Here is a 15114-nt window from a genome sequence, read left to right on the forward strand (position 1 = left end):
GTTGCCAGCTACCAACACAAGCGACTCAATCTTCAACTCAACCAAAAAGTAGAGCTAGGTAGTCTTCACCTACCTAGATCTTTGCTCTGCTACTAGACTGATTGTAACCAATGACTTCCAAAAAATTGATGCGTTTCAAAAACTGTGAGCCATTGGGGGCGACTGCAGGCGACGCAGGCGGCTTCCTGCCTCTCCCCTCAGAACTCAGCGCGGCGGCCGCGTGGATTCAGGTCAGGCGGGGTCCCTACGCGTCCCCGGTGCGCTCGGGTGTAGCGCGGGGCGTGTACGGGAGCTGTTTCTGGGCCCTGGCCGGCGATGTCTAAGACGAGGAAGATGGGATCCCCTCGTTGCGGTCCGGTGGCCCGCCGACAGTTCTGACCTTGGGTGACTTTGTCCTGCGGGCGACGGACGGTGCCGCTGGTCAGGGGGGCGGCGGAGGCGGTTTGCTTCGGGCGGCGGCGGGTCGCGAGCAACGGCCGCGCGTTAGTGGCGGCCGCCGACGTCTTATGCTCCTCGCATGCGGGGCGCTGGTTCGTCGTCCCCTTCCCCGGTGGCGGGGGCAACTCTGTGCTCTGTTGGCCTGCCCCTGGACGAGTGGCCGACGCTCCCTTTTGTGCCCTCTCCGGCGCAGCGGGCGGCAGCGCTCGTGGCGGAGATGCGAACGGGCTAGGGTTTGCCCTACCGTGCGCCGCATCCCCCCTGCTGGCGTGCCCGATGGGATCGGTGACGTCGGTTGGGCCTGGACCTGCCTTGGTGGGCCACGTGTCTCCAAGGCCCATGCCTGGCTTGGTAGCTGTGGTGGCCAGCGGGTACTCGGGTGTTATTACTGGGTTGGGTGTTGCACCGGACCAGGTTTCTCGGCCTGTGTCGCCTTTGGCTCGTCGGCCCATGGCCACGGGCTATATATGGCTGTGGAGGGGTGAGCACGACCCCGCGCTAGGGTTTCCTGCTACATCCAGAGAGGTGCGTCGATTTGCTCCCTTCGCTAGATCCATCCGCCCCTCTCCTCCTCCCCCTCCGCTCACCCTCTCGTTCGTTGAGGTGACGGCCATGAGTGACCGCCGGGCGAAGAAGTGTCCCATGGATCCCCAAATCCTGGAGGCGGAGCGGCGGCTCAAGAAGGAGTTGCGCGAGCAGGCCAAGCGCGACCTGCGGGCGCGGGCTGCTGGCCGGAGCGACGGTGCTAGATATGGATAAGGTCAAGGCAGCGGTTGTGGGCAGGGTCAAGGCGGCGGCTACGGACCTAAACAAGGTGACGGCTACGGTCCAGATGAAGGGCAGGGTGCCTTTGGGCGTGATGGGGATTGGGGTCCCCCTCCGCCATGGTGGCTGCAACAGCAGCAGCAAAAGAAGAAGCGCAAGCACGAACAGCGCCGGCGCGAGCTGGAGCGCAAGCCGCAGGAGCATCCCCTGTGTGGTGGGGGCCACGGGGATCCCTTGGCCAAGAAGCCGCGGGCGTCGGCTGAGCCCCTGACAGTGGCTCTGCCGGGCGCTGCTCGTGGCTCGGCGGCGGCTCCGATCCCAGCCGAAGAGGAGATTGTCTTGGAGTGCTTCAAGTGTGGGAGGACGGGTCATTTCCAAGCGAAATGCAGCTTCCCCCCCCCCCCCCCCCGTGTGTGTGATCTGCAAGCAGGAGGGACATGCTTCTGCCTAGTGTCCGACCAGGGGCAAGCATCTCCACCTCCAGATCATGGGCAGTGCTATCCCTCGGGAAGGGTTCTTCTACATGGAGTTCGAAGATGATGAAGAGGACGTGGGATCTGATCTAAAGGCCTTCAATGGTGCGATTCTATTTGCTGAGCCGGGTAAACTCTCTCTCCGCACACTCAAACAAGATCTCAAGCATATGGTGGTCGGGGAGTCGGATTGGCAGATCTCCCAGGTCAGGGACGACGATTTCTCGGTGGTTTTCCCCTCTGCGGATCTGCTGCACACGGCCAAATCGAGAGGCAAGCTTTTTCTCTCTGTCAATGATATCACGGTCAAGGTGCGCGACACTATTCATGAAGAGATTACTCCTCTCTCTATGCCAGAGGTATGGCTCCGTCTGTACGGCATCCCTAAGAAGCATCGCCGCGTCACTCGACTAATGGAGGGTCTAAAGATGCTTGGGAGGCCTATTGTGGTGGACGAGCTCTCCCATATCCGGTTGGGCCCGGTGAGGATGAAGTTCGGTTGCAAAGTTCCTGACAAGATGAATGGGTTCGTCCAGGTTTGGTTCAACCATGAAGGATACAACATCAAGGTTGAGATGGAGCGGCTTCCAAAGCGCCCACGGGATGGGCCGAGGGAGCCTCGCCCAAGTGATGCTCCCTCACGACCATCTAACAAGAGTAGGGGCCCCTCTGGGGGCAAGACTGGCTCGGGGGCCGGTGGTTCGCTGGGGCAGAAGAAGGACGGCCAGGGCCAGGGAGGCACTTCTGCTGGTCAAAACAAGGATGTGGAGATGGCGTGTCATGATGATGAGCTCGAGGACAGTTTTCCTGACACTTCCATTGACACCGATACTTGGGACACGCTGGGCATCAATGTCCATGACCCCCTGGAGACAAGGAAGCGTTGGAGGCCGGTGCGCTTGCGGTGCTGGACACGGCAGGGAGTAGCCCTCCCACGGCTCGTTCCGTGGAACGTTCCTTTGATCAGTACGGCTCTAACATGTGGTGGTTGTTGTCACTAAGTCTGCTGGGGGCGATGTTGCAGTGGCTCGAGCTGCTGCGACCATCGTGCCATCCTCGCCTGGACTCCGGGGTTCCGACGCGGAATGTGTGCTGAATGGTCCTCCCATCTGTACCCCATCGTCGTACCGCTGCAGTTCGGGTGGCTCTGGGCGCGCCCCAAAGATGACGGCGGGCCAGAAGCCGGCAGCGAACCCTCCTGTGTTGTCCCTCCCGTCGCCGGCCGCCCCGTCTAGGGGTGGCCTCCAGGCTGCGCTAGGCCCGGTAGGTGCGAATGCGAAGGCAAAGCGTTCCAAGGCGACTCCGGTGTCCCAGCGGGCTCCAAGCACCAGATCCAAGGCGGCGTTGGGCGACCTTTCTTCTCTGGAGAGTGCTCAACTTTGTCTCGCCGACAAGAACCTGGAGATCTCAGGTAATCCCCCTCCCTCCTACAAGATTCTGAATGCTTTTTCTGATCCTCAACTAGTTTAAATCCTAGACGATAGTGGTTTTGCGTTAGGCTCCGAGGGTGGTCCGATCGTCTCTATGATTCGTGCGCGCGAAGAGGCCCAGGCGGCTCTTGCGGAGGCCGCGGATGCGGCTAAGGCCAGGGAGGCAAACGTTGCGGCTGCTTCGGCCGCTGATACAACAGGGGTTGTATCCGGGGCCCTGATGCCTGTTTTGTTGGGTGGAGAGGCCGAAGCCAGGGAGGCTGATGCGACCCCCTCCACCAGTCGTGCCTCGGCCAACAAAAGAGTGGCAAAACAGGTGACTTCCAGAGGGTGCACCTACGTAATCGTATCATCTAAATGCGCTACCTCTTCTTGAATATTAGGGGTTGCGGCCATGCGGGTCGTCGTACCCAACTTAGAGAGTACATTGCCCGTGAAAAGATCGATGTCGTTGCGCTGCAAGAGACGATCAAATGAGATTTTACCTTTTGGGATCTCGCAGCCTTCGATCCGATCCAGCGTTTTGCGTGGGGTTGGGCGCCTTCCAGTGGCCACTCGGGCGGGCTCCTTTTGGGTGTTAATCGTGATGTTTGTGACGTTGTTTCTTGGGAATCAGGTGTGTTTTTAATTTCCGCTACGATCAAACATCGTGTGGCACTAGCTGTCTGGGCGATAGTTTGCATTTATGGCCCTGCTGACCACTCGCATGCGGCTGATTTCCTGGGTGAAATCCAAGCTTTGGTTGGGGCCAAGAAGGCCACCGACATCCCCATAGTTCTTGGGGGTGATTTCAATATTATCCGCTCGGGGCGGATAAGAACAACCGTAATATCGACAGGCCTAGGGTGACGTTGTTCAACAATGCCATTGCGGCCTCTGCATTGCGGGAAATTACTCGGACTGGTGCTAGATTCACCTGGACTAACAAACAGTTATCCCCAGTCCGGAGTGTCCTCGATCGTGTCTTTGTATCTCCTAAATGGGAAATCCTTTTCCCTCTCTGTACCCTCGTTGCCGAGACACGTATCAGTTCAGACCACGTGCCACTTATCTTAGCCTCGGGGGAGGATAGGATCAAACGCAGCTCCCGTTTCTACTTTGAAATGGACTGGTTTGAGGTAGAGGGTTTTATTTTACTTGTTATAGCTCGCTAGGAGCAAGCGATCTCAGCGGCTGGGCGGCCCAGGGGGCCAATGGATATCTGGATCTCTGCGGTTGGGGCTCTGCGGGGATTCGTTCGGGGCTGGGGGGGCTAACCATGGTAGCGAGAACAAACGAACACGGGAACTGATTATCAACGAGATCAAATATCTTGATGCTTAAGGCGATTCTAGACCTTTCTCGGAGGCTGAATGGGCTAATCGCTACACCCTAGAGAATCAGGTGCTCTCCATCCTCAGGAAAGAAGAGGAGTATTGGCGCCGTAGGGGCGGTGTCAAGTGGATCACCAAGGGCGACGCTAACACCGGTTATTTCCACGCTTACGCCAATGGCCGTAAGCGGAAATGCTCGATCTTGCGGCTCCAACCGAACATGGTGTGTTAGTTAGCCAAGCTGATATCACTGCCCACATATACGATTTCTTTCTCAAACTGCTGGGAACAGAGGAGGAGAAATTGTTGCGTTTGTGTATTGATCTGTGGGCAGAGGACGAGCGCGTTTCGCAAGTGGAAGATGACCTCCTGGCCCTGCCTTTTCCACCGAGGAAATTGACTTAGCTGTGGGTTCGATGAAGATTGACACTGCCCCTGGTCCCGACGGCTGGCCAGTGGCTTTCTTCCGCCGGTTTTGGCCCGTGTTAAATGAGACGTTCTACGATATCATCAACAGCTTTGCGTTAGGCACCGTAGACATCTCCCGCCTGAATTTCGGCGTTATTAGCTTAATCCCCAAGGTCAAGGGGGCCGACTCGATTAAGCAATATCGCCCTATTACTCTTATTAATGTTCCCTTCAAAATATGTGCAAAGGCCTACACAATGCGTCTTGCTCCCGTTGCTCAGCGTGTGATCAACCGCAACCAGTCGGTTTTTCTCAAGGGCCGCAATATCCTAGAGGGTCCGGTAGTGCTTCAGGAGATTGTTCATCAACTGAAACATACCCGACAGGCGGCCATGCTCCTCAAGCTAGACTTGGAAAAAGCATACGACCGCGTGAACTGGGAGTTCATTCGAGAGGTACTGGATAGAAAGGGGTTTGAATCCGGTTTTCTGCACCGTAACATGCAGCATGTCTCGGGGGGCCAGACTGCAGTGTCTATTAACGGAGAAGTTGGGAATTTCTTCCGCAACAAGAGAGGACTCAGACAAGGAGACCCTTCCTCCCCTCTGATTTTCAATCTTGTTGTGGACGCCCTCTCTGCCATGATCAATAAGGCTAAGGGTGCCGGTCATATTCGCGGTGTCGCCCCTCACCTTATCCCCGGAGGGGTCACGCACCTCCAATATGTTGACGATACCATGCTGCTCTTTGAGCCAGATGACCATGGTATTGCCTCGATCAAACTTATCCTCCTCGCCTTCGAGATGTTCTCTGGCTTAAAGATCAACTTCCTCAAGAGCGAGGTGATCGCCATGGGGATGGCCGATCACGCTGCCTCCCGTGTGGCCAATTTACTTAATTGTAAGCTTGGGAGCTTCCCGATTAAGTATTTGGGGTTACCTGTCTCGAACAAACACATCTCCATCCATGAGTGGGAACCCTTATATGGAAAAAGTGGTGAACCATGTTAGCCCTTGGCGCGGTAGGTTCATGTCGTTGGCGGCTACGCTTATCCTGACAAACACTAGTCTCTCCTCCTTGCCCATGTTCACCATGGGCATGTTTCTGCTTGCGGACGGTGTACACGCCAAGCTCGACACTCGTCGCTCCAAGTTTTTTGGGAAGGAACTGGAGCTAAAAAGAAATACCATCTGGTCAAGTGGGCAACGCTATGCCGGCCAAAGAAATTTGGCGGCCTAGGAATCATAAACGCCAAACTAATGAATGTGGCCTTGCTCGCTAAGTGGCTCTGGAGACTTTCCCAAAATGAGCAGGGGCTCTAGGCGGATACTCTCCGGGCAAAATATATTCCCGATGGGAACTTTCTGACCTCTAAGACCAAGGGTTCGGCTTTCTGGAATGGGATCCAGGCGGTCAAACCGGCCTTCGCGTTAGGAGCCAAACTTAGTGTGAATGACGGTAAATCTACGTGTTTTTGGCTTGATCACGGGTTCGGCTCAGAGCCGTTATGGCGCAGCCATCCCTCTGTTTACCAAGTTGGCACCGATACTGATCTCCTGCCGGCCGATGCACTTAGATCCCCCCCCCCCCCCCCGTTGTCTCCTTCAAGTGGCCTCTTCTAGAACCTCAGCGGGCTTGTTGGGATGGTCTGTGTACTGTGCTTGATGGCATGGTGTTGCGACCGGAACCTGACAAGGTCTCCTGGTCCCTCACGAGTTCCGGGAAGTTTCTAGTGAAGTCACTTTATTCTAAGTTAACGCAGGGTCCGACGCTCAACATAGCTAAGGGGCTATGGAAAGCGTCTACCCCCTAAAAATCAAAATCTTCCAGTGGCAAATGCTCCGTAACCGTCTCCCATCCTCTAACAATATTGCCAAACGTAATGGGTCGTTCGATGGCAACTGCGTGATATGCGCAGCCCATGAGGATGCAAATCATATCCTTTTTAACTGCCAGTTAGCTAGGTTTGCCTGGAGTGCGGTGCGTGAAGCCTTCAGTCAGAACTGGAATCCTCACTCGGGCAGTGAGCTTCTCGCTATTCTTAGGGCCCATAGGGGTGGTTACGCACAAGTTTTATGGCGTTGTGTTGGGGCGCTTTTATGGTCTTTGTGAACTATCTGAAATAAAATTACTATCGAACACAAATTTCCTTCTCACCCTGCTGACATTATCTTCAAATGCCATATGTTCCTCCAGACATGGATGCCGTTGGGGAAACAGCGGGACTCTGAGCGGTTGCAGGAGGCCATGGAGCGGATTCGCCTGATTCAAATTGCCGCCCGACACTAGATGATGGTGGTCTGCTCCTTTTGTCGGTCGCTAGGCTCGTTCTTTGTTTTGTCATCTGTTGCAGGCTTCGGCCGGTTGCATGTATCTGCCTTGGACTTCGGTCATTATGTCGTTGTTGGTTTTTTCTCTGTTACTGTTATCTGGATGCTGCCTGTTACGTGAGCTTTATTAATTTAAAGCCGGACGCTTCTTGCTTCTCTGTTTAAAAAATTAAAAAATTTGTTAGATAATCCTACACCACAACCAAGGTGCGTGTTAGAAGTCCTACTCCTAGACTGACTGCTACCCAGGTCTGGACTGGAACATCATAAATCATTTTCAGAACAACAGAGCTCTCTCATCTAAAATCTAGAACGCTACCTAGATCGAGCTGCCTAAAATGCTATTTCTGCTACTCCTACAATTCAACTACAATTCCATGCACCCATCCATCCATCTCCCATCCTAGAGGCAAACAAAATCAGACATCAACAACAAACTCCTGCAGCTATGTCGTGATGGTTCGGCGCGTCGAACTAGAGAGGGTCGCCATCACCACCGCAAAAATAAGCTCTACTTAGCCGCCGACGAGGCAGGGATCTCAGGTCCGTACCCCTTGAGTTATCATCGGCCTCCGTCGTCACTCCGGTCGATTAGCCTGGAGCCGCCGCCCTACAAAATCCAGCTGTCGTTGCCCTCTGCCGCCCTCCCAAATCCAACCGTCGTCGCCCCTCCCAGCCACACGAGCCCACGACGTCGTGACTTTGTTATCCAGCTGAGGAAGAGCAGTTGCAGGAAACGGTGTTGAAACAGGAGCTGAGTTGCAGGAAACGGACACAGAGCCGGCGGACGCAGGAATGCTCACGATCGAACGAACACGGAGCCGGCAGACGCTCGTGCGAGATCGGACGGTAAGAGGTAAGCTTTTCCGTAATTAGTTGGCCAGAAAATTATGGAGAGATTTGAGTCCATATCTAGTATGTACAGCTGAAACCAAAATCGTTATAAACAAACAATGCTGAAACTGAAAACAAGAATTGGGGATACTGTTCACAGGCGTCCCATATGAACAAACGAGGGAGATAGATCTTAAAATCGCCAACAAGTCAAATGACAAATCACAGAGGATAAACACTCAACGAATAACTGCAGAAACTGTCAAGCGGTTCCTTTTGTTACTTTCTCCCAGAAACAAACACTGAAACAAAAGTCTGAATTTCTGAACTTTCTGAATTCCATCACTTGCTGCAGCTGAATTTGTTGACCACGAACGTACACATGGTTGATGTAGCCCTAGATGATCACAATTATTGGAAGAACCGGGTAATATTCCGCTATAAAAGAAAGTGAAGCATGTAGTGTGCTGATTGTAGTATACACGGAGTTCAATAGGAATTTTTATCAGGTTAGTTTACCGACTAGGCACATCCATACATATGGATGTACAAATTACGAAACTAAAGTCGAAAAGGCTGGCGCTGCGGCCTGCTTTGGGAAATATACAAATCAACCGGCAGCTCCCAATTGCAAGACCAAATGGCAGGCGCCTCCAACTACTCCAAGTACGCACCTTAAGTTGGTACCGCAGAAACTAAATAAATACTCCAGACACTACATTTTTATGTGTCAAAAACGTTTTTATATTATGAGACCGAGCGAGTAGTATACAGAAACTAAAGCCCTTCTGCTAGGCGATCGGCTGGCCAGTCCATTGGCAAACTTGCTGCATGCATGCCCAGCGGATGGAACACACGTATATAAAATCCATGCATGCAGCGCGCGACACATGCATGCGATGATGACTGAAAAGATTTGATTGAAAAGTACCATTGGGGATTTGTGCAACTTGCGTTGATCCGACCGTGCAAGCCGATCCGGCCCTGGGGGACAGCAAAGCCGGCCTCATCATGCATGCCAAGTACTGTAGGATCTCTCCATGAAGATACCTACGCGCTTAAATGGATGGAGATTGAGAGCATGATCTGGTTTGATTATAATACTATAATACACTAGCTGTATTTTGGAGCCATGGTTCGATCTGACCGGTTCAATGCAAAGCTAACACGAAGGACGCATGGTGTGCATCATTAGTCTGCAGGTACTCCTACCAAATAATTTGTGACCACAACAAATCAGGCTTTTCTATAGAGAGGATCAGACCGTATCAATTGAGGGAACGAAAAGTATCAGTGCATTTTTTAATCATGTAAAAGCATGCTCCTCACGCGTTAACTCTTTGCTCACAAGAGATACTGCACAAATAATCCTTTTGTTTTCTCCTTTAATCCTAGCCGGCTAGAGTGAACCCCGGTCTTCAAAGATTCGTCTCCCCTCTGCCTACCGCTTCGGTAGACGGTGGCAGGGATGTGAATCCTGGTGCCTTCTCTCTGGTTACTAGTATAGATTATGGTCTTATTTGTCCTCGTATGCGTGACCTTAAGCGGATGGTAGCACTTTTCTTTTTGAGTTTGTATTTTGGACTTCGGTCCTCTTCGAGTTTGTCCGTCTGGACGAAGTTGATGGAGGTTCGGCGTAGATTCCTGATATCCCCTTAGAGCGACGAGGTTAAGATTTCTTGTCATGTGGTGAAATTTGATGTCAGGTGTTTTAGATCTATGTAAGGATTTAATGGAGACAATTGCGTCTCCACGGTGTTGGTCGTGCACAGATATTTCAAGGTTGTCATCAACAAGGTATTTCAAGGTTGTCATCAACAAGGTCAAACCGGCTCCAGTACAGGAACAGCGATAGCAGCGCGTCGGCGACAGTGGTGGTCGTTCTGTGGTCTCGAAATCTTGGTGTAATTTTTATTATGTTTGAGATGTTTTATACTTCTGATGAACTTTTATAATAGATATGATCATTTTTGTTAAAAAAGGTATTATAGAAATATATAAGCTCATCATCCATAGGATGATACATATGTATATAAAGTGGGGGAACTATAATCTTTACCCAATAATAAAGAAGCTATTGCTTCCGTCGGAAAACCCACCAAGGTGATTTTATAAAAAAGCCCTTGCTGCTTATGATATTAAACTCGTAGTATATATTAAATGTTTTTTAAAATACTCATATCTTTTAAATTCTAACTCCAAATTTAACATATTATATATGGAATTTGATTAGAAAAATATGTAGAATTTAAATATGATATTATTTTATCTGTTAAACGTTCAATAAAAATACTATCTAGGATACAATCTTAATAAATAAGTCATTATTCGTCTTTCTTTCATACCAGTACTCATCCGGGTTGGGGATGAACACGTCAACAAAATCAGGATTGGAGATGAAACTGAAGGTCACTTGACTGATTCTTTGTACGTATTACATCTACATGCAAGCCGTGTTAAAATAGAAGACCTGTGAAATTTTGAACTGCATTTTTGTAGGATAAGACCATCTTTGTTTGTGTCGTAACTGTAAATTCTCAGGTTATAGAACATTTTTTATAAATTAAGAGCGTGTGGTATTTCTTTCTCCCGTTGCAACGCATGGGTCCTTTTGCTAGTAATAGCATAATGATAGATAGCAATCCGCAAACTGCCAAAGATCATCACATATATAGGCTTCTGAGTGTTTTTCATTTATAAAATGTTACTCTCTCTGTTTTTGTATACAAGGAGATTATCATATTTTTTTAGATATCAAGAAAACACAACTAACTAATATAAACTACATGATTAATTAGGTGGAAAATCTTTCATGTTCTGGGCTAATTAAACATGTTGCATGTGGTGCATCTTTCTCTATGGCTGCATGCAACGTTTGCATTTATAAGCACCACGGTGCGACACAAAAAATCTAATCCATTATTATTGGGAAGAGCTAGTCTCCTTGTATAGATGCATGTAAATAGAACTCTCCATAGTAGCCATAAGTTTTACCAAATACTCCATCCGTTCCATAATATAAGTCTTTTTAAAGATTCCACTAAAGGACTACATACGGATGTATATAGACATACTTTAGAGTGTAGATTCATTCATTTTGTTCCGTATGTAGTCCTCTAGTGAAATTGCTTAAAAGACTTATATTTAGGAACGGAGGGAGTAATAACTACCACACATGTGGCACGAAGGACTCCGGGCCTCACGTTTTCTATAATTAAAATTTCCATCTGAAAAGAAATAAAACTAAAAAAAGTTGAAACTTGCCATCCAAAAAAGAAGTTCTCATGCTTAACAATTAAGGTTGTCATCCTTGTGTCACTAGACTTGTCAAAAAAAACATTTGAAGTTGTCATGTGTTTGCTACACGTATGACACTTATCAGGTCATAATTTTATGACTTTCTATTGGGTCACATAGTCGCATAATCATTCTGAAAGAGCTGTTAAGTGAATTATACAAAGAGACTCCTTTTCCATTAAATGATAAATCCATATAAAGTTTCTAAAGAGAAAAGTAGAAGTCAAGATGAAAAGGTTATATAATAACCAAACTAATTTGACAATGTAGAGTAGCTTAACGTTTACTGGAGTGTATATCAAGTTATTAACATACAAATCTACAATTAGGATTTGGACTTGCATGCATGCTATACTTATAGGCTAGCTTGATGAGCTTAATATTACATATATATCACTCTTTTTTTCAGGGGATCAGAGGCACCTAAGCCGCCGCGCAGGACCCGTCGCCATATGCTGCCGCCTGCATGCTGAAACTGGTCGCCGCTGCCCCGTGTCACTGTCGTATGTACGGGCGGCGAGGACCGCCGACCCCCTTACCGGATCTGGCCGAGAAGAAGCGCCGCCGCTGCGCACAGGCTTTGCCTGAGAGCCCCCGGCGGCGGAGGCGTTAGGGGAGATAGCATTGGAAAGGACCGGAGGAAGGGGGCAGGGGCGCTCCGGTGCGGCGGGGAAGATGTCTATAATACATACTACATATTACCATAATTTTTTATAATTATGTTACATGCTAGAGATATATCAAGATTTTAACTGTGTGAGACCGTGACCTTGTTATCAGTTTGCTTTTTCCGAAGTACTCCATCTGTAAAAACGTTTAGATCACTAGTTTAGTGATCTAAACACTCTTACATATCTTTACAGAGGAAGTAATATACTCTCTCCGTTTCTAAATATAAAATCTTTTAGAGATTTCACTATATACTACATAGTGATGTATGTAGTCATATTATAAAATGTAGGTTTACTTTTTTTACTTCGTATGTTGTCTATAGTGAAATTCCTAAAATGTCTTATATTTAGGAACTGAGGGAGTATATGACTGTGATTTTGTAACACTTTGTCAGGTTAAATGTACATACTATACAGAGACGATGTCACCAAGGATCAAATCTCATGATATATCCATCGGGTACAATTGAAAGCAAAACAAAATACATGTAATTAAGTAGCATTAATAGATATGGATATATATTATCACCCACTAGATAGATAGCCAGATCGACACATGCGTGGCCAGAGCCACCAGGAACTGATCATACACACTCACAGAGAGATCATAGATCTTCTGTTTGATTATACGGACACCAAACAACTAATAATGGAATGGCTTACACAGGCTGCATTACAAGTAATAGTACAGAATACAGCTGTGCATGAGATAGTGCATTGATAAAGTGGGTTATTATTCTATTTCCATCTTGTGCCTCTGGATAAAAAAAATGGTCTGCTATGCAAGTGCTCATGCACATATGAACATTCTCTCTGAGCTCAGCAGTGATGAAAATTGTATAGCATAAACTATTAGCAATCATGTACGAAACTATGTCAGTGTATGCTAGCATGCAGTTTCAGGCAAGAGTCAACACATCTATGCTTGTATAGTAGTACAATCAAAACAACTGAATCCCATATGGCCATACCCATACAACATCATGTCTTGATGTAAAAAATAATGTGAATTGCGATTCCTCTCTTTTTATCTTTTGCGCATTACACAAGCTGGCAAATCCTTGGTTCTAGCTAGTGGCACCAATTCAGAAACTTATTGCACCACAAGGAAGGAAAAAAACCATCAAGGCTAAAGAAAGGAATTTGTCATATAAGATCAAACGAGAGGTGAACGTAAGAAGAAGAACATTTGAGGATCATAGCTTGAGCTCAAGATCCATGTCTTGTGGATCGTCGAAGTTCATACTCGTTGAATCAGCCGACCGGCTCCGGTCATGGTGCCCTCTCAAATGGGTAGATTCCTAGGGGAAAAAAATTGGGTTGAGAATCACATGAGTCAAAGAGATAATTTCGCAGTGAATAATGCTCTTTTTTGATCAGCCATTTAACTCGTCCATCTGTCTCCATGACCTGCATGTACAGAGACATACCTCTGTTGCAAACAGTGGCAATGTGACACCAGGAGGCGCGTAATGTGGTGGCCCGTAGATAGTGCTGCTGCTTGGTGATCTGGTTGGCAGGTATATGCAGATGTTGCAGTTGTTAGTTGGAGCTATAGCTTGTTATTCCAGGTAAATTCAAGAATTAATGGAATTGTAGGTTGTTATTCCGGGTAAATTAAAGGTTATTAGTAGAGTTGTGCGCAGTACCTGATGATGGGAGTCTGGAATTCACCATATCGTGCGTCTCCTCTCTCCCCGTATGCCATCTGTACAAGATAAAGCCGGAGATATCGTAAGAGATCTCGAAATATATAGCTCACGTGAATATGGAGGAACAAACAAGATACATACAGCACGAAAGCTGGTGATAAAAAAAAAGATGTCAGAGAAAGTTTGATCATGTAGATTTTTCGTATCATGAAAACAGTACGGACGAGATCCTTGTCAGAATAACTGCTTAGATAACACGATAAAGAGGAAATCTATGATCAAAGAGAAATTAAGTACAAATTAAGAACGAGCGAAGAAGAAATAGAACGGGTAGAACTAGCACACCTAACTGGAAACAAATCCTCAAATTAACTCAAGAATGATTGTTCGTTTTTGTTTGGAAAGAATTCAAAGACAACTAGTTTCTTCACTGTTTATCAAAAAGAAAGCTCAAAATCTCACTTATTTGGTGAAAAGAAGATCAGTACTTGTTCACTCGCAAAAAAGAAGAAGATTACAGTACTTGTTTCTACTGATTCCACACATATATACATAGAACGAGTACCTGTATGAAGTTTTTGGTAATACCAATTAGTTTCTTTCTAAAACAACATGAAGGGGAAAATATGACAGCCTACCCCAAAATTCGGATGGACCGGGAAGGGCGACGAGACGGCGGTAGCATGGAAGGGGGACGATGGGGACGAAGAAAGCGAGGATGTTGACGCCCGCGTATCCTCCTGCTCGACAGATCCATTCCAAAGGCGCAAGGAATCAGAAAGGCCCAATTGGACAGAAATCGCATGCAATCCATAGTTCCATACACACAAAATATGCATATATGTCACTTTAGCTTTGCAAGATGTGTCTTCACTCACCAAATTGAGGCTGGCCGTTCTGTGGATCAAGCTGGGTGGCTGACTACCAATCGGATGGAAGTACTCAGCCATTTCGCTCTGTAACCTAATCTTCTCGAGCTGAGCCACGCCGAGCCCACGCTGCGGCTGCTTCGGCTTGTCGGCGCCACTGGCGCTGCTCCCGCCGCCGCCTCTCTTGCCCTTCCTGGAGCCGGACGATCTGCCCCACCCCATGCTGTCTCCAAAGTTGCTCCCGCTCATGTCCCCGAAGAAAGACCTAGCAGGAAGACTTGGAAGAACAAGATGAACAAGCTAGCTAGCTAGGAGGAGAGAGAGAGAGAGAAAGAGTTGATTGGATGATGCACACAGCCCTCTTTTAAAATGAAAGGACGAGATCTCCTCGCAGGCCAATATATGCCAACTCTTTATTAAAAGGGAGACTTGCTCTCCCAAGCTTTTCTTGCCTCAAATTTTAAAATTACATCTAGTATTCTAGTGGCATGCCCATCTTTTGAATATAGTTAACACCATGTGCCCCAAAACCCTATCGCTTGAAATAAAAATCCGGAAATTTTAAAAGGGAGCAATGCATTTTAATTAGTTAGGTAGTGATCTCCTAGGATCTTTGCCATCAATTGTCTCCTTG

General features: G+C 48.1%; 1 protein-coding gene across 1 annotated transcript; it reads right to left on the reverse strand.

Annotated features, from left to right (window-relative positions):
• Positions 1-12947: 12947 nt before the first annotated feature.
• LOC123440091 (protein SPEAR3-like) lies at positions 12948-14856 on the reverse strand. The gene is made up of 5 exons (XM_045116672.1): positions 14490-14856; positions 14250-14351; positions 13609-13667; positions 13390-13468; positions 12948-13260 (listed from the first exon to the last, which is right to left on the reverse strand). The coding sequence occupies exons 1-5, from the start codon at positions 14727-14729 to the stop codon at positions 13156-13158; spliced, it is 585 nt and encodes a 194-aa protein (XP_044972607.1). The 5' UTR covers positions 14730-14856; the 3' UTR covers positions 12948-13155.
• Positions 14857-15114: the final 258 nt, after the last annotated feature.

This window comes from Hordeum vulgare, chromosome 3H, assembly GCF_904849725.1.
Source record: "Hordeum vulgare subsp. vulgare chromosome 3H, MorexV3_pseudomolecules_assembly, whole genome shotgun sequence".
NCBI lineage: Eukaryota > Viridiplantae > Streptophyta > Magnoliopsida > Poales > Poaceae > Hordeum > Hordeum vulgare.

What these genes read in the sequence shown, in the direction of transcription:
- LOC123440091 (XM_045116672.1), bottom strand. Translation starts at nt 14,729, where the DNA reads ATGAGCGGGAGCAACTTTGGAGACAGCATGGGGTGGGGCAGATCGTCC. An exon ending in CGGTCCATCCGAATTTTGGG is followed by an intron (nt 13,668 to 14,249) that starts GTAGGCTGTCAT and finishes TATCTTGTACAG; the next exon opens with ATGGCATACGGGGAGAGAGG. An exon ending in TGCCACTGTTTGCAACAGAG is followed by an intron (nt 13,261 to 13,389) that starts GTATGTCTCTGT and finishes TTTTTCCCCTAG; the next exon opens with GAATCTACCCATTTGAGAGG.